This window comes from Nicrophorus vespilloides, unplaced genomic scaffold (assembly GCF_001412225.1).
Source record: "Nicrophorus vespilloides isolate i.1.1-1 unplaced genomic scaffold, Nicve_v1.0, whole genome shotgun sequence".
Taxonomy (NCBI): Eukaryota; Metazoa; Arthropoda; class Insecta; order Coleoptera; family Silphidae; genus Nicrophorus; species Nicrophorus vespilloides.
In genome coordinates this window covers 1-17,741 of record NW_017096516.1, presented here as the reverse complement: position 1 = coordinate 17,741, position 17,741 = coordinate 1, and the positions used below count along the sequence as shown (strand labels likewise).

The following is a 17,741-nucleotide window of genomic DNA, read 5'->3' as shown; positions in this document are numbered from 1 at the left end:
TGATGATCTTCTCCTCGATCAGTGCCCTCACGCTGACACTCGCAGTCTGAAGAGGTGGGCCGGAATTATCCTTCTTCTCGCACTTTTTGCTATCCGCATCCTACATTCACATAACATTCATTAACACGTTAAGGACGGCGCTTTTCGGGTTGCCTGCCCCCAAAAAATTTTTCTGTGACGCCTATGGACTGAGTAGAAAAGTAGCAAACGGATAACCAGTACATCGACGGTGGTGACCGCTTCTGCGATGGCAACGCCATCCGGCGAGGAAACTAAGACGACGACGACGATGACGACGACGACGTCGACGACGGCGTTGGGAAAGGCGCCGCCTCTGTTTCCGCTGACCGTGCATTCCTCGACTGATCTAGACACGAAGATCACGTCTTTCGTGGTGCCCGCACCGCCTGCACACGACAAAGCCCGCAGACATTCCGACGCAGACGTCTCCTTCACGATGCCCCGAGTCCTGCAGACGCACACGCATCACTACCAGACGCAGCAGCAACAGCAGGAGGCCGCAGACGCTCTGGCCGACCTCATCCTCAACAAGCGAGCGATGGAATCGAATCGTATAGTGAAACGGACGACCTCGGATCCCGGTCAGATCATACAATTCCAGAGCACCGGCGAGTCCACCTTCACCTTGGCGTACCAGTCGGACGATGGAGGATACATCAGTCCGAGTCTGCAGGACGAAGTGTTCACTCAGGTGCAAGATACGATGCTGCTGCAGAGTCACCAGCAGTTGATACAATTCCAAACGGAGACTTTCGATCAGAGCGAAGAGATGGCGTTGGATTACGCGACTTCCGTCGTTCACTCGACCATCCCTTATCAAGCGGGCCAAGTTAATCAGGATCTTCAGGCCGTCTTAGATTCGCCTCTTCCAGAGAGCTTAGCCGAGTTCAGCACTTACCATTCGAGCGGTAGTTTGGAGCTGCCATCTCCGAGCTACCATCACACGCAATCCCCTATACAATACTCGAACTCTCCGCACACTTCGTTACCGACGCAATCACCGCTGCAGTCGCCTCTGATCCGGCACGATTCACCTGGATTCGCGTATCCGACGCCACCGGCGAGTCACGAGGGTCAGAGCCCTTGCTTCGCGCACAACTCGCTGATGCCGATGGTCTCGCCGAAGCACAACGACTTCGTGGAGCCACCGCAAGCGTCGTCACCGCTCTCCGCGGCTTTCTACACCTCCACCATGTCCACCTCGGCGGAAGTCGAGGAAGCGCTCGAAGAAGTCTTACCTGGTGAAAGCATCGCCGCCGACGAATTGTACCCATCCCTAACGAATTCACCGCCGCCGCAATCTCCACTCCTCACACCAGTTCCATCGCCGAACATCCCAACATCAACAGTTCCTTCTCCTCAGACGTTCATCCCTAACGTCTTTCCACAGTACACGCTTCAATCGCAGATGCTTCCCAATTCCGATGATCCGCTTCTTTCGAGCAGTCCGAAAGATTTCAACGCCAAGAAGCGATTCGAGTTCAATGGACTTCCTTTGAAGGTGATCAGCAACGGTTTCATCGACTTCAACAGTCCGAATCTGACGGGTATTCTGGTGGAGACGAACGGAGAGATTAAGTTCATACAAACAGGTCCTACCGCTTTTCATACCAAGAACATCTTATTGACCGGTACACCGATCATCGCACAAAACGCGAAAGTTCTGCAGACCATCGCCATGCCAACAACTGTTAAACAACAACAACAACAACCGGTGCAGATCCAGCAACCGGTGATACAGAGACCTCCGAAGCTGCAGGACCAGGAGCAGGTTTTCCTCAGCCCAACCACGTACGTTCATCAATTCGCGTATAAAGATTCCAAAGATTATCCCAAGAAATATTCTATAGGATTCCACCTGCAAGTCCGGTGAGAGCGTCGAGGAAGAGGCCTCGAGTCGAGCCGCTGCAGCCGGCACATCAGAGCAGGCTGCGGTCGACGCGGAGTCGTCATCATCCGCCTCTGCATCAGCAACAGGAGTGCTCTAGAGCTGCGTACACACCGCAACCGATCCTCAACCCCAGCCGCCCCGGATCAGGTCTCTACTTCTTTTTAAAGCAAAAGTCCAAGAACGGTGTGTTTTCGATGTGTGAAGCGGAGCGCTCGGCGGTGTTTGTGGCCGCGCCGCCACCAACCACCGATCGTTGCGTCATCCGTGCCGCCACTCTTTGCTAAATTAATTCATTCCTTTTTCCTGTTTAGATGACGGCCTCGAGATGGCGCTGGATCGATCAACATGTACGTCGTCGTCGTCGTCGCCGCCGCCACCAGAGACGGACTCGACGCCGCACGTCAACGTCGGGCCGCAGTTCCAGTGCGCGGTGCCACCATTCCGGCCCGTCCGTAATCGCGTCACCCGTGACAGGAGTCACGAGGACCTCCTCTGGGATCCCGGTATAGCCGGCTGCACAGACGCAGAAGGTACAGAAGTACGCAACCAAACGTACAATCGAATATTAATTACGTAATCATCGTTGACAGTTGACATGTACCTGGACTTTGCCTGCTGCGCCGCCGTCCCAGGAGGCGGCAGGAATCACGAGTACGCCATCCACCTGCTGCACATGTGCGCAGGCAACATTCACGTAAGTATAAACCAACAAATTACAATTTTCAAAAGATTATAATTATTTTTAATTGATCACAAACAGGAAGCGATGCTGAAACTGATGCAACCAACGCCATCTCTCCCGTCCGACCATCCACTACTCTGCTACCAATACTCGGAGAGCGATAAATGGACGGCGACGGAAACAGAGATTTTCCATCTGGCGCTTCAGAAGCACGACAAAGACTTCTTCCTGATTTCCAAAGAGGTAGCTAAACTTCTCCTTATTGCTTACATAAATTAAACAAATAACATTTTTATTTGTTTTTTTTTTTTAAATGTAAAGGTTGGCAGCAAAACTGTGAAGCAGTGTGTGCAGTTCTATTACATGTGGAAGAAGGTCTGCACCGACGAGTACAGAAGATTGAAGGCGGGCCGAGAACGTAGGCAACCGCACATCCACAAACACGAATACGACGACGACGTCAAGATGATGGTAAGATTACTCTTGATTCTTATTTATTATTATTAAAAAAAATTTCTTTGTTGTTACAACAGGTGATGGGAGATCATAAAACATTCGTTTGCGAGATCCCCGATTGCTCAGCCGTAAGCCACGCAAAACTCTAATAATTTGTGTTTTTGTCATAATTTAAAATTTTGCAGAGTTTTCATACGCGAGCCGCGATGAACAGCCACGTTCGCACGCATTCGCGCCAATCGCCGACGCCCACGCACATTCATCATCACCATGGCAACAATCACTATCAACAACAACAACAGCAGCAGCAGCAGGTTGCAGAGCGAAAGACGTCGGTGACGTCTTCGACGCATCACAAAACGGTCCTCTGCCACACCGACTCCCACGAAGACTACCCCTGTAAGATATGCGGGAAGTAAGTGCACTCCAACTCCTTCAAATAAGCAGTAAAGTAAAGACACAGACGAAAGGTAAATTTTGCAACTTACGTGTTTCTTGTTTGCTCTATAAGTTTTTATTTTCTGTTTTTTCCTTGTTACCTTATATATTCTTGTATTTCTGCATTACTATATGTTCCGTTCTCTAGTCGCTTCTTAACCTCTTCAATTAAAGTAAACGAAGAAAATTCCAGTGAACGGAATCAATTTTTATCAATATTTGTGTTTCCATGGGAGCGTGAGAGTAGATGAGGTTGCCTATAACATATCGTGCAATACCGCAGCGACACCTATCGCTCCCATCGAACTATTATTTTGAATTATTCTCGTGTCGTCTGTAACGCATGAAATTACCACAAAACGAACACACAACAGCAAAACAACGAACATATCACACACACGTTCCAAAATTTACTCAACTTGCTGTCTCTGTCTATTTCGATTTTATAACTGTGCGCTTTTCTATGTCTTTTCCCTCTTTTTGTTAATTTTTTCCGTGTATTGAATCTTGTTGCGATCCCCACTCTATACGTTTCTGGGCTGTTTTGTGCATGTGCAGAGTATTCACGAAGATCAAGAGTCGCAGCGCGCACATGAAGTCCCACCGTCCACCGGATGCGGAAACGGCGACGACGACGCGCCGCAAGGAGGCGGCGAACCGCACAACCGAACAACCGATGATCGTCTCCTCGTCCACTTCCGTTTCCGCCCTGTCTTCGTCGTCTTCGTCTTCGTCTTCCTTCGACTCCGTGCCGAGTCCATTGGATACCTAGCAACGAAGAAACAACAACAACAACAAACGACGAGCGGGAAGCATCCGGAAAAGACAAGTAGACTCTTCCTACCTATTAGTACTTACCTAACCTCGAAACAACGGAAATTACGTTGTTGTCGTTGTTATTTTTATTCTGTTTCCATCCCCTTCGAAACATTTAATTCCTGCATTTATTTGAATTAAGCGCGCGCAATATAAACAAATATATATAGATATATATATATGAAAACAAAAGAAAAATCAAAACAAACAAAAATTTGATATGAAAATTTAGGGGTTGTGTTGCGTTACTAAACGAAATCAAAATCAAAACAATTCAATCAAAGCAAACAAAAACAAAAAAAAACGTTTTTAATTGATCAAATTTAGTAACGTTAGTGCCTTTCGATTGTCGAGTGAGACACTAAAAAAAAAGAAGAAGATGAAGTATTTAAAAAAAACATAAAATATAATAATATTTAATAATGTGTGTAGAGAGGACATTTTTTGCTCAAGAAAGATTATTGCCACGCAACGTTTCGCTTTTGTCAATTAGAACAAACGAAAACGTGTGCGTTGGATCGAAGTGGTTTAAGTCAAAAAAAAAACAAACGAGAGAAGATGAAGAAGAAAAATTAAAAAAAAAAATAAATAATAATATATCATGTAATATTAGTATTGATGGCCATAAGTAATTAAGTGAAAAGATTAATACGTATTTAAGAGAATTTTTAGCGATAAGCGATAAGGGTTGTGTACTGTACATACTTTGTTTCTTGCATTTTGACAGTTCTGAGACAACTGAAGAAATGAATAATCAAACGGTTGGTACCGCTCATTTTTTTTTTGTTGTTGTTGTTGTGGGGGGTTTTCATTTGAGAGGGTTGGTAATAGAAATCTTAAATGAATAATAATTAATAATTAATCGTAAGGAACTCTGTGTTGTGATCTTTTTAAACAAGAAAAAAAAGTCTATTAACTAATGAAAATATATTGAAGAAATAAAATAATAATAATAATAGTAATAATAATAAAACAAACTATATTATTATCATCAATAATTAAATATATATATATATATATAAATATAAAAAATATACGTGAAATATTTGTACATGTTGAGTATATGTATATGAATCTAGTGAATTTCGTTGCGTTATGTTTCTCTGCGCTCTCTTTTGCGGGGGAAATATTGAATTAATAAAAGGAAAATAAACATTAAAAAAAAAAATGGAAGAAGAATAAGAAGTTGTGAGAAATAAAAATAATATGACAATCCACTTGTTTTACAGACGAGGTTTTAAGAAATATCGAAGAGATACATTAAAAGAAAAATAAACTAAATGACAAAGAATCTAAAATAATTAAGTATAATAAATCGATGTTGTCCGTTCATGTAAAGTGGGAATTAGGGACTTTTTTTTTTTTTTTTTTTTGATACTTAAAAGTTGGTGTTTTCTTTTTCGTGGTGTTTCATTTCGCGCGGGAAATTTTGAATTTCGTCGACGAATCCTATCAATTATTACACGTGAAGTGAAGTAAAAATTAATCGTTGTTGATATATTGAATATATATATATAAATAAATATAAATATACATATTTGTATTAATTAATTAAGTCGGTGTGAAAAGAAAACTAACGCACTAAGTGAATTTTTCAGTTTTTTCAACTTTTGTCTTTGTTGATAGAAATTAAACTAAAGAAAAAAAAATAAAATTACTAAGAGAAATACAAATAAATAAATAAGAAGAAGAAGAAGTAATATTTTCGGCCTAAAGAGATGATGTTGAAACTCTGGTAGTTCAAAGTAGACAGTATGAAAGAAAATAATTGAAACATGCAAAACTTGACACTTCACTCGTGATTTTTTATAAATATACTAATTGTAAGTAAATAAATATAAATAAATATATATATATGATACGTGTATAAAGTAAAAACAATCAAAAATACTTAAGTGTAAATGACGCAAAATGACGATTTCCGGTGTATTTAGTTGGTAGCGCTTTGTATATTTGTAAATAGGCGGAAACGCCGTTCTTTTTTTCTTTTCTTTAATTCTTTTGTTTCCTTCAAACGTTGGTTTGATGCCAACAGCAACAACACAGAAAAAAAAATATTGATAACCATGTGTGTGTAAAATGCATCTTGGTTTGCCTAACTTCGTATGACAACAATAACAATGGCCTAACGTTTCGTTACCTAAGCTTAATGGGTTGCCTACAGAAAACTATTGTTGTTTCCTTTCTACGCTAGGGGGGTTAATAATAATAGACAACTGATAATACAGAGGAGAAAGAGAAAAAGAAAAACGTTTTAATTATTTAAGTACAAATGAAGAATAAAAACGACTTAAAAGTATATAAATATATATTTTAAGGAAACTTTTGATCGAGTACAAAGATACCAACTGTTGTTTTCTTTTTGAAATTTTTTTTTGTTGTCGTTTAATTTTTGTGCCAAAAAAAAAATAATTGCTCAATACGTGAACGAATTGTTTCCATTATTTTAGAGGTTATATTTACATATACAACAACAAAAAAATTAAAAACAATCGACATTATTTTTTTTTTTCATTATCAATACTATCTACTGATAATAATAATACTAATTTAATACATTTCTTGCTCAAAAAAAAATGAAAAACTTTCTCAATCTAATTGATTTATTTGAAATTCGTGTGCCAATAAATAAAAATATGTATAATTCTATATATTATATATATACACACACACTGTTCTTGCTCAAAGGTAATTATAAATAGAAATGTGCGTTTTGTTAGAGAGAAACCGCGACACCCCCTTTCCTTCGATTGCTCACTAAGTCTAATCAACTTACCTAAGTTAAGTTCGTTTAAGTAGGATTCCGATTGGTTGTGAATCCGCCTAGGCAACCCAACTTACTCCACCTCGACGGTTAGACTTGAGACGTATAAAAGACATTCTTCCCAAACAAAATTAAGTAATATGAAATACAAAAAAAAAACAAACTTCGTTAACTATTTTATAAATAAAATGCAATAATTCCATCTTTAATCCCAATAAAATGCTTGCATATTTAGTTTGTTGATTCGTGCGCCATCTATTTGCCGTTCACACACTAAACTCCTTGATCGAGTAAACAAAAATTTGCGAACGCTTTGCGGATTTCAGTTTATCTATTGACGCGCCATCTATCAGCCACATGCAAACTGAATTCACCAATTACAAACAAATCTCTGGGGTTGTGTTATTAAATTGTTGATAATATAGTTCAATGTGTGTGTTAAAAGAAAAATAAGCGACCAATCACCGGATAGCGTTTCTTTTCAATTGTTTTATCGCATTGTATATAAGAACGATTATTTATTGTTTTGTACATATATATATATATACCAAAAAATCTAACCTATAAATTTTTCGTTGGTTTTTTGTTTCCTCTTTCGCGGGGTTAAAAAAAATAGTAACAGCAGAAGAAACAATTGCGAGCCAGTCAACGGTTTCCAGGACAACGAATCAAAAGTTAACCAAAAAAAGAAAACAATCCTAAGAGAATCCCCATATATTCTACTTCAATTATTTTTTTTGTTTGATATAACTGTATATCACTTGATAGGAATTTAGAGATTAGTGAAAGCGCACATCTTGAGATATTGATGCACTTAGGTTTTAGCGGTTTTGATCGATGTTAGGCGGTGATTGGCGCGAAATTTAAATTTTCAAAATGAATACGAACCGTAGTGGGCTGTACCTGAGAATCATTGGGTATTGTGTAATTTCCGGCGTCTGTTTACTGATTTCGTTCACATGGCAACACTAGAAACAATCGAAAGAGAACAATGAACAATCAGCACGTATATCCAAATTCGAAATCAAAAAACAAGAATAAATAATAAATTTTTAATAAAAAAAAAACTAATAAAAAATAAACAAATATTAATAACAAAAAAAACAATGGTTGTGATTAGCTCAAAAACAAATGCGATTAGATTTATTATTTTTTTTTGTTCTATTTACAAAATCTTAATAATGATAGTTAATCAATTTTGTTTTTTATTTGCAAGTGTTTTTTCTTTGAATAACGATGGTTGTGATTTTATTGTAAAATTTAGTTGTCATGGTAACTTTCATTTGACAGTGAATGGAACCGGAAACGACTGCGCCACGGAAACTGCCATTTTTTATTTTATTATTATTATTTTTTCCATTGTGAAGTGCTTTTTGTATCGAAAACTTTCCAAAAACGCCATCTATGAGCCATGTAGGAAGTAAACTTTTTTTTGTTTTTTTGAATTAGGTTATTTCTTCTGCTTAACAACAAAATGTCCAAAAGAAAAGAACATAACAAAATTCAGATCTAAATACAAATTTTTAATCTAATGTCAATATACTGAGTAAAAAATGAATAAATAAATTATATATATATGTAAAGATAAATAACAAATGAAGATAAATAAATGAACGAGGATGTGGTTTAAAAAAAATGTAAAAAAAAACAAATGATAGCTCAAATCTTTTTTATATCTTATATAAATATAAAGTATATTTTCGAATAAAAAGAAAGAAAAACAAACGAAAAGTGAAAAAAACAATTATAAACAAAATTTTAAGCACACACTTTTTAGGAAAATTTCTCGCGCGCACACTTGATGATGATGATGATGTAACATTCTGAGTCTCTCGATTTGATATAAACGATATATACAAACACACACACACATGTAAATATATGATGATGAGTTGGCGACGTTTCTGGTTATTTTGGGGACTTTCCGTTTTCTTAGGTTCGTCACCTGATTTTATAAATAAATAAATAAATGTATTTGTTACCCGCACAATTCAAGCCACCCCCCTCCACAATTAAGTGTGTTTTTTCCTTCCTCTTGTTACATGTATAGGTTATGTTTTTTTTTAAACGCGAACGAAGGCCCGGCGACTTTCCACGACTTTCCCCGACATTCTCATATGTGGATTTGTATAAGAGAATGTAAAGTTGCCTAAGACAAGAAGAGAGAGAGAGTAAAGTTGCATAAGCGAGAGAGTAAAGTTGCATAAGCGAGAGAGTAAAGTATAATGAAAAGACAATCCCCGAAGACGTTGAGTGAAGAAATGTTGTTTTTCCCCCGCGCGAGCGTTTCTTGTTTTCGCGGAAGTTCGCCGGGTCCGACGTCTTCGCTTAACCCTTAACAAAGAAATAAAATATAATATTAAAATTTAGGGATTTTATCGTTTCATTTGTGGTAATTAATAAATAAAAATATATATATATATTATATAAATAAATGAATGAATATGTTATATTACTTCTATATATATAGATATACGGAGATATATGTATGTATGAAGAAACGAAATATGTGTATAAAAAGTAAGAGATGTTGTTGTTAATTTATTATTATTATTACTTGAGAAATGTCATTTACATGACACTCGAGATTCGCTGTAAGAGGTGAATGCGTGTTTCTTTTGTTTCTTCGTTTCCAAGCCTCCCCCCCTCCCTCCTGTATAAAGTTTTAGGCTATGCAACCCTGTTAATTGATTAATTGTTAAGTGTTTTGTTTGACTGTTTTTACTCCTTTAAATTTACTTTTCACTTTCGTTTCTCCATCTCGATTTCATCATTTTTTTTCCTGTTGTTTTTATTATTCATTTCGCGGATACTACGACGAGATGCAAATATTTGTTGTTAAATTCTGTCCAGTATGTATGTATATTGTCAAATATATATATATAAAAATGTATGTATGTAACAAAAAAATAAATAAATAAATAATAAAATGTGAAAAAAAAATAATCTTGAATGAATGATTTTGTTTTTTGTTTTGTTTAGTTTTCTTTTTTTTTCAATTTTTCTTGTTTTGGAGCGAGGTGTACTTTGTATATGTAAATAGTAATAATAATAATAATAAAAGAAAACTTGTATTATTGTATCCGCAATAAAATATGGCGTTGTAAAAAAAAACACGTAACCTTGGTGATGATTTTCTTTTGTCTGTTTGCTTTGTTTTGATGGCGTCTGCATTTTTTCAAAATGGACGTGCAAGTGTGACGTTTCTGCAGGTTGTGTCAAATTTTTAAATCGAAGCAAAATTGAAGAGTTCAAGCTTTGTTTAGCATAAAGGTAAGTTTATTGAATTTGTCTAATAATAATAAGTATTGTTTTGCGCAATCAAAGTAAAATTAACAGTTAGTTTGTAAGTGAACCAAAACAACCAACATAAAGTAGAGACGGTTACATAATTCGTTGGTATATAGTGTTGCCTATATTACATAATAAAGGAAACTGCATATAGAGCAAAACGTGAAAACAGAAAGAGCCCACTGAAACGATTCTTTCAGAGCTTCTGAAAATTACTGAAAATGTTCTCTAATTGCCATTGTATCTTGTAAAAAAAAACTCCAAACTCGGGCATTTATAAAATTTATTTAACTTTTTTTTTATATTGAAATTAGTGCAATGAATCAGCGCTTCATATACAAAAATAAAAGTTTGAAAAAGTTGTATATTTTTGGAGTTATGTAGAAAAAAATCTCATAACTCGTCCATTTGTAAACTTTATCTAACTTTTTTTTATATTTAAACTTGTGCAATGAATCAGCATTTCATATATAAAGTTTGAAAAAGTTTAACACTTCGGTTGTCGAGTTTTAGAGATAAACGATAGACATTGTTATTCAACTTTGATTATAGATTACAAGAAAATGGTAACTGTTAACATTCTCGCATTAAGCGCATATTAAAGCCTGATTATCTGAGATTAATTTGACTACTCAAACTTATAATTAGCGTGAGCGGTTATCGAGTTATAGAGCAAAAGGTGCAGACACAAAATCTAAACCCGGCGCGTCCACCACAAAATTATTTATTAACCATTACTACTCTGTATATTCGAGGGTGGCGATGATAGCATCGTTCATGGCCTCCCTGAATCTCGTGCGCATTGTTACTGCGGCCCTCGAACGCCAAAACCGAACCCTCCTTCGCAGTTTCACGAAGAACACAATGTTCTTGCAATTCCTCTTCTTGCGTTTCTTCTCTTGTCCGTTGTACAGAACCTCGAGACCCAAAACGAAAGCTGCACAAGGGTAGATAAAAATTAGTATATTTGAATCGTATTGGTGACAAAAAGTCCTTTCGGACGGGCAGGTCCCACCGAGATTTGAACTCGGATCGCTGGATTCAGAGTCCAGAGTGCTAACCATTACACCATGGGACCTCTTATGTATTATCCTTCGAAACAGGTACAACCAACAGCAAAGCAAAACATCCCCTATTTTTACTATCAATATCTATTAATTAGTCTATTAGTAATTATTAAGATGTCATTTTTGTTTACGTGATATTTTCATTAAGATTGTTCATGATATTTTTTCTTTTGTTTTTTTATAAATGTCAATTTTAAATGTCAGTGTCAAATGTCAAATGCCTACCGGAAACGGTGTGTCCAATGCAAAGCAGATAGAAAGCACCTTGCAACATGCGTATATTGATCGGTTGCAGTTTTTCGTTATCCTCGTTGGCCTTCGCAGCCTTCCGGTTTTCCTTTAGATTAGTTGGTAACAATGATTCTTGTATATCGATTTGTACGTTGGCGCCACCGTCGACTTCCGGTTTCCGGTCGTACGATTTACTTTGCTCCTTTCCGAACGTCTCGTACTCGTCTTCGGTCATCTTCGTCAGAATCCCCGCCTCGAAGATTCCCATCAAGCTACGAAATGTACACCAACAGATGGCGTATTAAATATTGTTTACTTTAAACTCAATGAAACTCGTACATTTTATTGAAATTCTCTTTGTACGGACATCCTTGCTGGAGGGCGATCGCCGAGTAAGCTGTATTCAATTTTTCGCTTAAATGAAAATTTTGAGGACCTTCAAAAAGAAAATTAATTATGTTGTGAAATATTTCTTCGATTTACCGAATCTTTGGATGTCGAAGAACAGTGTTTCTCTACCGGCCATCACAGCCACGTTGGATAATTCTTTAACGAGCATAACACCTTTTTCCACTGAATCCACAAAGAAATCACCCTTAAGAGGTTCGTTCATTAATTTCCAAAGTCTTTCATAAATCCCGGTTCCATTCTAATAGAAACATGATAATTTGTTAAGTTTTAGTATATTTTTTAGGTTATTTACCTCAAGTAAACTGTAACTGGAACTATGCTTTTCCACCATCAATTTGTAACTCTTCATTAGCATAGCCTCCTCCAGTTGGCGCAAATCGTTTATGGCTCTTTCTGTAAATGAAGTTGCATAATTCGCTACGTTTATATTCGTTGGAAATTATACCTCTTCCAGGTCTTGCGAGCAAAGAAGTGAGGTTGGCTGCATACATGTCACCTATAACGTAGGTGGACGATATTGCCAACAGTATAATGAAGAAACGACACTTGTGGCTGTCCCCAGGTTCCTTTCCGGCTGTCCGATAAATTAGTTTGACAAATTGAAAATATTAGTATATTTTATGCAACCAACTTTGCTTTAAGAAAATCCCGGTGGTGTACCAAGAGCAATCGAACAGAAACCGCACGTGATCTCTGACAATAAACGTGGGATACCACAGGTTGGGAACCACTTTGATCACGTACAAAGCGGGACCGGCTATTAGAACTGTCACAATGATGGCTGGCCAAACCTGCAAGGAATCAAATTTAGTAACTTTTATTGTTGAGATTGGTAACATTGTTTGATTTTGTTATAACCTCCCATTGGAATGGTCTGATCAGTGCCAACGCCTCGTTCAATCTGCTCGGCGCATGCGTGACGAATGCTCCGCTGTCAGCTAACGTCAAAAAGGTAAAATCCACGACCTTGAATCGTTCGTGCGTCAAAGCGAAATCTCCAATAAAGAATTCCGCTTCCTGAAAATAATTTTATACATCAAAAAAAAAACGTATTTACTTCATATACTAACCCGTTCCCATAGCAACCCAAGAATCCCATCGAAAGTCCCGTTCGCATTGAAAGACGTGCCTTGTATACGTTCCGGCGGATCGAAATATTCGAAACGAAAGTTCAATCTTTCTGCCAGAAGCTTCAACAATTTATCGTCTCTTCCGCCTTGCACGTGAAAACTGTTGTTCGTGTAAAGCACAAAGTGCCAAGGTGGCTTCTGAAATAAAAATTTAGACTTTATAAACGTCAACAAAAAAAATTGACAACTTAAACGTCAAAAATAATGATATTTTGAAAATGACGTTTGAAACGTCATTTTTTTGAGTATCCGTACGTGAATGACTGGGACGTAGATTAATCGACCGTTGAAGTTCTTGAAAACGTTGACGGTTTTCGGAAGGGTCGGATGATGGAACAAACCTTTACCCTCGATCCACCAGTTGTACATGTCTAAGTGATGTATCTTATGCGACGTTGCCTGATTGTAGTATAACCTATAACTGTTAGAGACCTTGAATGTAATTAGTAACTAGAAATGATGTAATAATATTACGCGCCATCTCGTGGATTGGTAATCACCACGATCTTCATGTTTCGATGCATCGCCCGCTGAAAATACCTGTACATCTTTTTGTCCCCCCAATAGAACATAAAAACGAGATTGTTCCTCACCAGATGGCTGTCGTAAAGCTAAAAAACTGAAAATGGTATAGGCAACTTTAGTTACTTCAAAGCTTACCAACCTCAAGCAGGATGTGCTCTGCCATCTTGTGATTGCAAAAGTACAGAGTGTGCAAATCATAGTTACCGCTCACAATATTCGCAAGATAATTGAAATACTACGAAACAACAACAAAATTATAATTTAAAATGTTTCGATTATTTAAATTTCTTGTGTATACTTCATCTAAACCTTCGATTGTGGTTATATTATGCAACGAAATGCTTATATCATTCTCAAGTAGATGTTGGCTCAGATGACCAACGAATAAATCATCTGGAACGCAACGGAATTAACGTTAAGGTGAATGGAGTTGCCTAACTCAAACCTGTCGCGTTATCGAAAACAATTGATAAATGCGTTGTGGGAAATCCGTGGGTTATGTCGTAGATGGCGCGATGCAAATTTCCGCCGTATTCCTTCTGCAATCTACTCTTATTATCTTGAAATTAATGAAAACAATTAGTGTGAATTAACAATTCGTTTAACACTCACAAGATTCGATATGCGGAAAAGCAATAACCTTAGTAAAAAGACAATTTGATACGAATATAAGAAAGTATTTCATCATTGTGAAATGATGTGTTTCGAGGAAAACGTTCTTATTTTATACGTAATTATTGTTTGTGACATTGATGCGTTGTGGTATTTCATGTCATGGCGATTCTTCATTTATTTTTAATCAACGCTGACTTTGATTTATGAAAGGTTCAGAATAAATGATCAATTTTCAAACGATTTTATTATTATCATCTTCCGTAGCCATAGCGAGTCTTTCCCTGAGCTGTCTTCTCATTGTTTTCCCCGTGGAGTTCTTCGGTAAGGCTTCGACGAAATGAACTTCGTGCAGTTGTTTCTCGCGACTCAATCGATCTGTAATGCAAAACAAAACAAAAAAATCACAATTTTTAATGATGAAACTTTCAGAATTTGCAAACCGGAAATGAATTTTTTAACTTCATCTTCTGTCATTTCGGATCCGGGTCTGAGGACGATGAAAGCCACCGGATTCTCACCGGTTCGTCTGTTTGGTTTTCCGACGACTCCGGCGTCGTGTATTTCCGGGTTGGATTTGAGAAGATCTTCGAGTTCCGCCGGTGGAACCTGTATGCAACACACCGTACGCACGTGATGATGTAATAAAGAACGTTTGACAGGTAACTCACTTGGAAACCTTTGTGCTTGATCAGGTCTTTCAGACGATCGATGACGTAGAAGTAACCTTCGTTGTCGCAGTAGCCCAGATCTCCGGTGTGCAGGAAACCTTCATCATCGATTATATCGTCGGTCGCAGTTTTATTGTGAAGATAACCTTTCATGACGGCCGGACTTTTGAAGCAAATCTCGCCCAAAGTGTAAGATCCGATCGTTTCCGGAACTTCCGTTTTCACCGGACTGATTTTGGCGACGATGCCCGGCACCACCTTACCCACGGCGCCAATCTTTGACGTTCCGGTGACAGGTGTCAAAGTGGTGATTCCGGTCACTTCCGTCAAACCGTACATCTGTCTAACCTTGACGTTTAACCTTTTTGACAGGACGTTTTGGATTTCCGTAGCGAGAGGCGCCGCTCCGCAGACGACGTCGTCGACACTATCCAATTTGAAGTCGGCGACTAGGGGTGATTGCACCAGGAAATCGGCAATTGGAGGCACCATCACCAGAAGCGTAGCGCGATGATCATCGATCAATTCCAAATACTTTTTACCGTGAAACTTGGGCATTATCACCGAAACCATCCCAGAAATCATCGTCAACAGAGATACAATAGTACCCGAAATATGATAGAACGGACAGAAAGATACGGTCGTGTCTTTGGGGGTTTTGTACAAGCAATTGGGATGCCTATTTGAAAAAAAGAGAAACGTCAATCAATCAACTGACAATTTAAACGTCATTATTACCAAGCGTTGCCAAGGATTGTGGTCAGGTTTCGGTACGTCAATTCAACGCTCTTGGGAAGACCGGAAGTTCCGGAAGAGTTCATGATCATGGCCACCTGCGATTCCATGTCCACCTCCAACGGTTCGAACGCTTCGTCGATAACCTCAGCATCGACGAGTGCGTCCAAATAGAAGAAATCATTTTGCGCTTCCGGTTTTCCGGTTTTCACCACATTCTCGACGAAATCGAACTGCCGTTTCGTCTCCAACGCTCTCACCAAAGAAAGATCGCTGGCGAAGATCAGACGCGGTTTGCTACGCGTAATCAAATTCTCCAACTCGTCTGAAAAAAATAAAATAAAATTGATAATATTATCTAAAATTCTAGTGCACTTATCAATACCAGAGATATTAATTTGGTAATTAAGTCAACTTACAGGATGTGCTGTTCGGGTTGAACAAGTGAACGGCGATTCCGCTGAAAAGACAACCTAAAACGATCGTCCAAAAATCGCTCGTGTTTTCCAGCAGAAGAGCGACGACGTCGTCCAATTTGTAATGGAATTTGCGTTCCAAGATCTGAGAGATTTTTATCGATTTCTCGAGAAGGCCTTGAAACGTCAAAACGTTACCGGTTTCGGAATCGATCTGAAAACAATGAAACAATTGATCGAAATGTACTTCTACCAACTTCGTAAAATGACAATGAAATAACAAATATGAAAACCGTTATAGTTTCTATGGAAATGAGTATAAGTAATATTTAAAAAATAAACAAAAGAAAAACGTACAAACGCTGTTTGATCTTTGAATTTTCTGCAATTCTTGACGATGACATCGACGATGTTCTCCTTGCTACAGTCGATCGCCGCATCCGTGGAATAAATGTAACTCATTTTCTTATTATTTTCTTTCTTCTTACAATTAATCTTAACTTAAAAACTCATCGAAGATGAATGAACATAATTTCTTCGATCGTGCAGATTTATCGCCCGTCCTGAGGCTGTGCGATAAATCCAAATCCGTCTTCGATTAAGTCCAATTGCAACACGTAATCTGCATGACTCTTTTTTGGAAGGTCACGCACTCTTCGATTATTATCATGCAAAAAAAAATAAACAAAAAACAATTGCAAGTGCTTTTTTTTTCGATGAGATAACGCAGTTTTGAGAAAAAAAATAAAATTACAAGAAAAAAAAAACAAAAACAAAGTAATTAGTTTTAATTGAAAGTGTAAATAAGAGTGATGATAAATTAGGATGAAAGAAAGTTTTAGAAATTCGCATCCGAGAAGAAGTAAAGCGCGCTTCGCAGGAGAGAAAACAAGAAAAAAATGCTGTTTAATTGGAGTCGCTTATGCGGTAAATTAAAGGTGAATTAACGTTTCGCTAAATTACATTAATCATTTTTTTTTTTAGAGTATATTGGGTTGCCTATTGTTGTTGTTTTTTTTGTAAATTTTAGTTTTGTTTCAGGGAATTGCGTAGATCGGGTAATATGAAGAATATGAAGGAATATTAAGTAATTAAAATAAATTTGACAAATCAATAAGAATAGTAATAAAATGATTACATTTTTGGGTCACAAATTTTTTGATCTCCGGGTCAAGTGTGCCGTATCGGTATAAGTAACAAACAATGGACAAACTGCTCCAGTTTCGTGGATGGATGACGATCGCAGTTGGCCGTGAAAAGTTTTATTTGTTTTCTATATTTAGTTTCGTTTATTTTTTCTCTTTTCTTTTTTGATGCGACAAAAATATTATTTTTAAATTTGAACGCGAATTACAGCCAAACCGAAAAAAATAATTTAAAATTAATAAAGAACTTTTGTTTCTATTTGATTCATTCTATCTTTTACAGTTTCTGAGAATATCAATAAAATGTAAAAACACTGCTTTTTTGAACTTTTTCTCAAGTTTAAACACTAATTACAGCCAAACCGATTAAACCACAAGAATATATGAATACTTGTTACATTCCCCAAACATTCAGCTTTCATATGCATCTTTAGGATCC

The 17,741-nt window shown here is 37.5% G+C and overlaps 3 protein-coding genes and 1 non-coding gene across 6 annotated transcripts; 1 reads left to right on the top strand and 3 right to left on the bottom strand.

Annotated features, from left to right (window-relative positions):
* Positions 1–208: 208 nt before the first annotated feature.
* LOC108557319 lies at positions 209–4,367 on the top strand. 3 transcript variants are annotated; one of them, XR_001890853.1, is made up of 9 exons: positions 209–1,812; positions 1,872–2,095; positions 2,224–2,442; positions 2,503–2,606; positions 2,673–2,837; positions 2,916–3,065; positions 3,128–3,178; positions 3,236–3,520; positions 4,047–4,123. XR_001890853.1 is itself a non-coding variant. In XM_017913790.1 (9 exons), the coding sequence occupies exons 1-9, from the start codon at positions 248–250 to the stop codon at positions 4,258–4,260; spliced, it is 2,886 nt and encodes a 961-aa protein (XP_017769279.1). In that variant the 5' UTR covers positions 209–247; the 3' UTR covers positions 4,261–4,367. The 3 variants fall into 3 exon arrangements, 2 of the variants coding, with proteins under 2 accessions (XP_017769279.1, XP_017769278.1); XM_017913790.1 differs by having other exon boundaries at positions 1,872–2,059; positions 3,236–3,465; positions 4,047–4,367; XM_017913789.1 differs by having other exon boundaries at positions 3,236–3,465; positions 4,047–4,367.
* Positions 4,368–11,096: 6,729 nt separating this feature from the next.
* LOC108557318 (glutamate receptor ionotropic, delta-2) lies at positions 11,097–14,411 on the bottom strand. The gene is made up of 15 exons (XM_017913788.1): positions 14,336–14,411; positions 14,169–14,282; positions 14,022–14,116; positions 13,863–13,958; positions 13,673–13,809; positions 13,454–13,619; positions 13,139–13,336; positions 12,927–13,085; positions 12,700–12,859; positions 12,514–12,642; positions 12,361–12,461; positions 12,141–12,306; positions 11,997–12,093; positions 11,652–11,929; positions 11,097–11,296 (listed from the first exon to the last, which is right to left on the bottom strand). Exons 1-15 carry the CDS (start codon positions 14,409–14,411, stop codon positions 11,097–11,099), a joined length of 2,172 nt encoding a protein of 723 aa, XP_017769277.1.
* On the bottom strand, positions 11,366–11,437 carry Trnaq-cug. The gene has a single exon. It is a non-coding gene; the product is annotated as a tRNA-Gln (tRNA).
* Positions 14,412–14,570: 159 nt separating the features above from the next.
* LOC108557317 (4-coumarate--CoA ligase 1-like) lies at positions 14,571–16,632 on the bottom strand. Its single transcript, XM_017913786.1, has 6 exons — positions 16,515–16,632; positions 16,161–16,371; positions 15,745–16,066; positions 15,007–15,685; positions 14,779–14,944; positions 14,571–14,713 (listed from the first exon to the last, which is right to left on the bottom strand). Exons 1-6 carry the CDS (start codon positions 16,617–16,619, stop codon positions 14,571–14,573), a joined length of 1,626 nt encoding a protein of 541 aa, XP_017769275.1. The 5' UTR covers positions 16,620–16,632.
* Between the last annotated feature and the right edge of the window lie 1,109 nt (positions 16,633–17,741).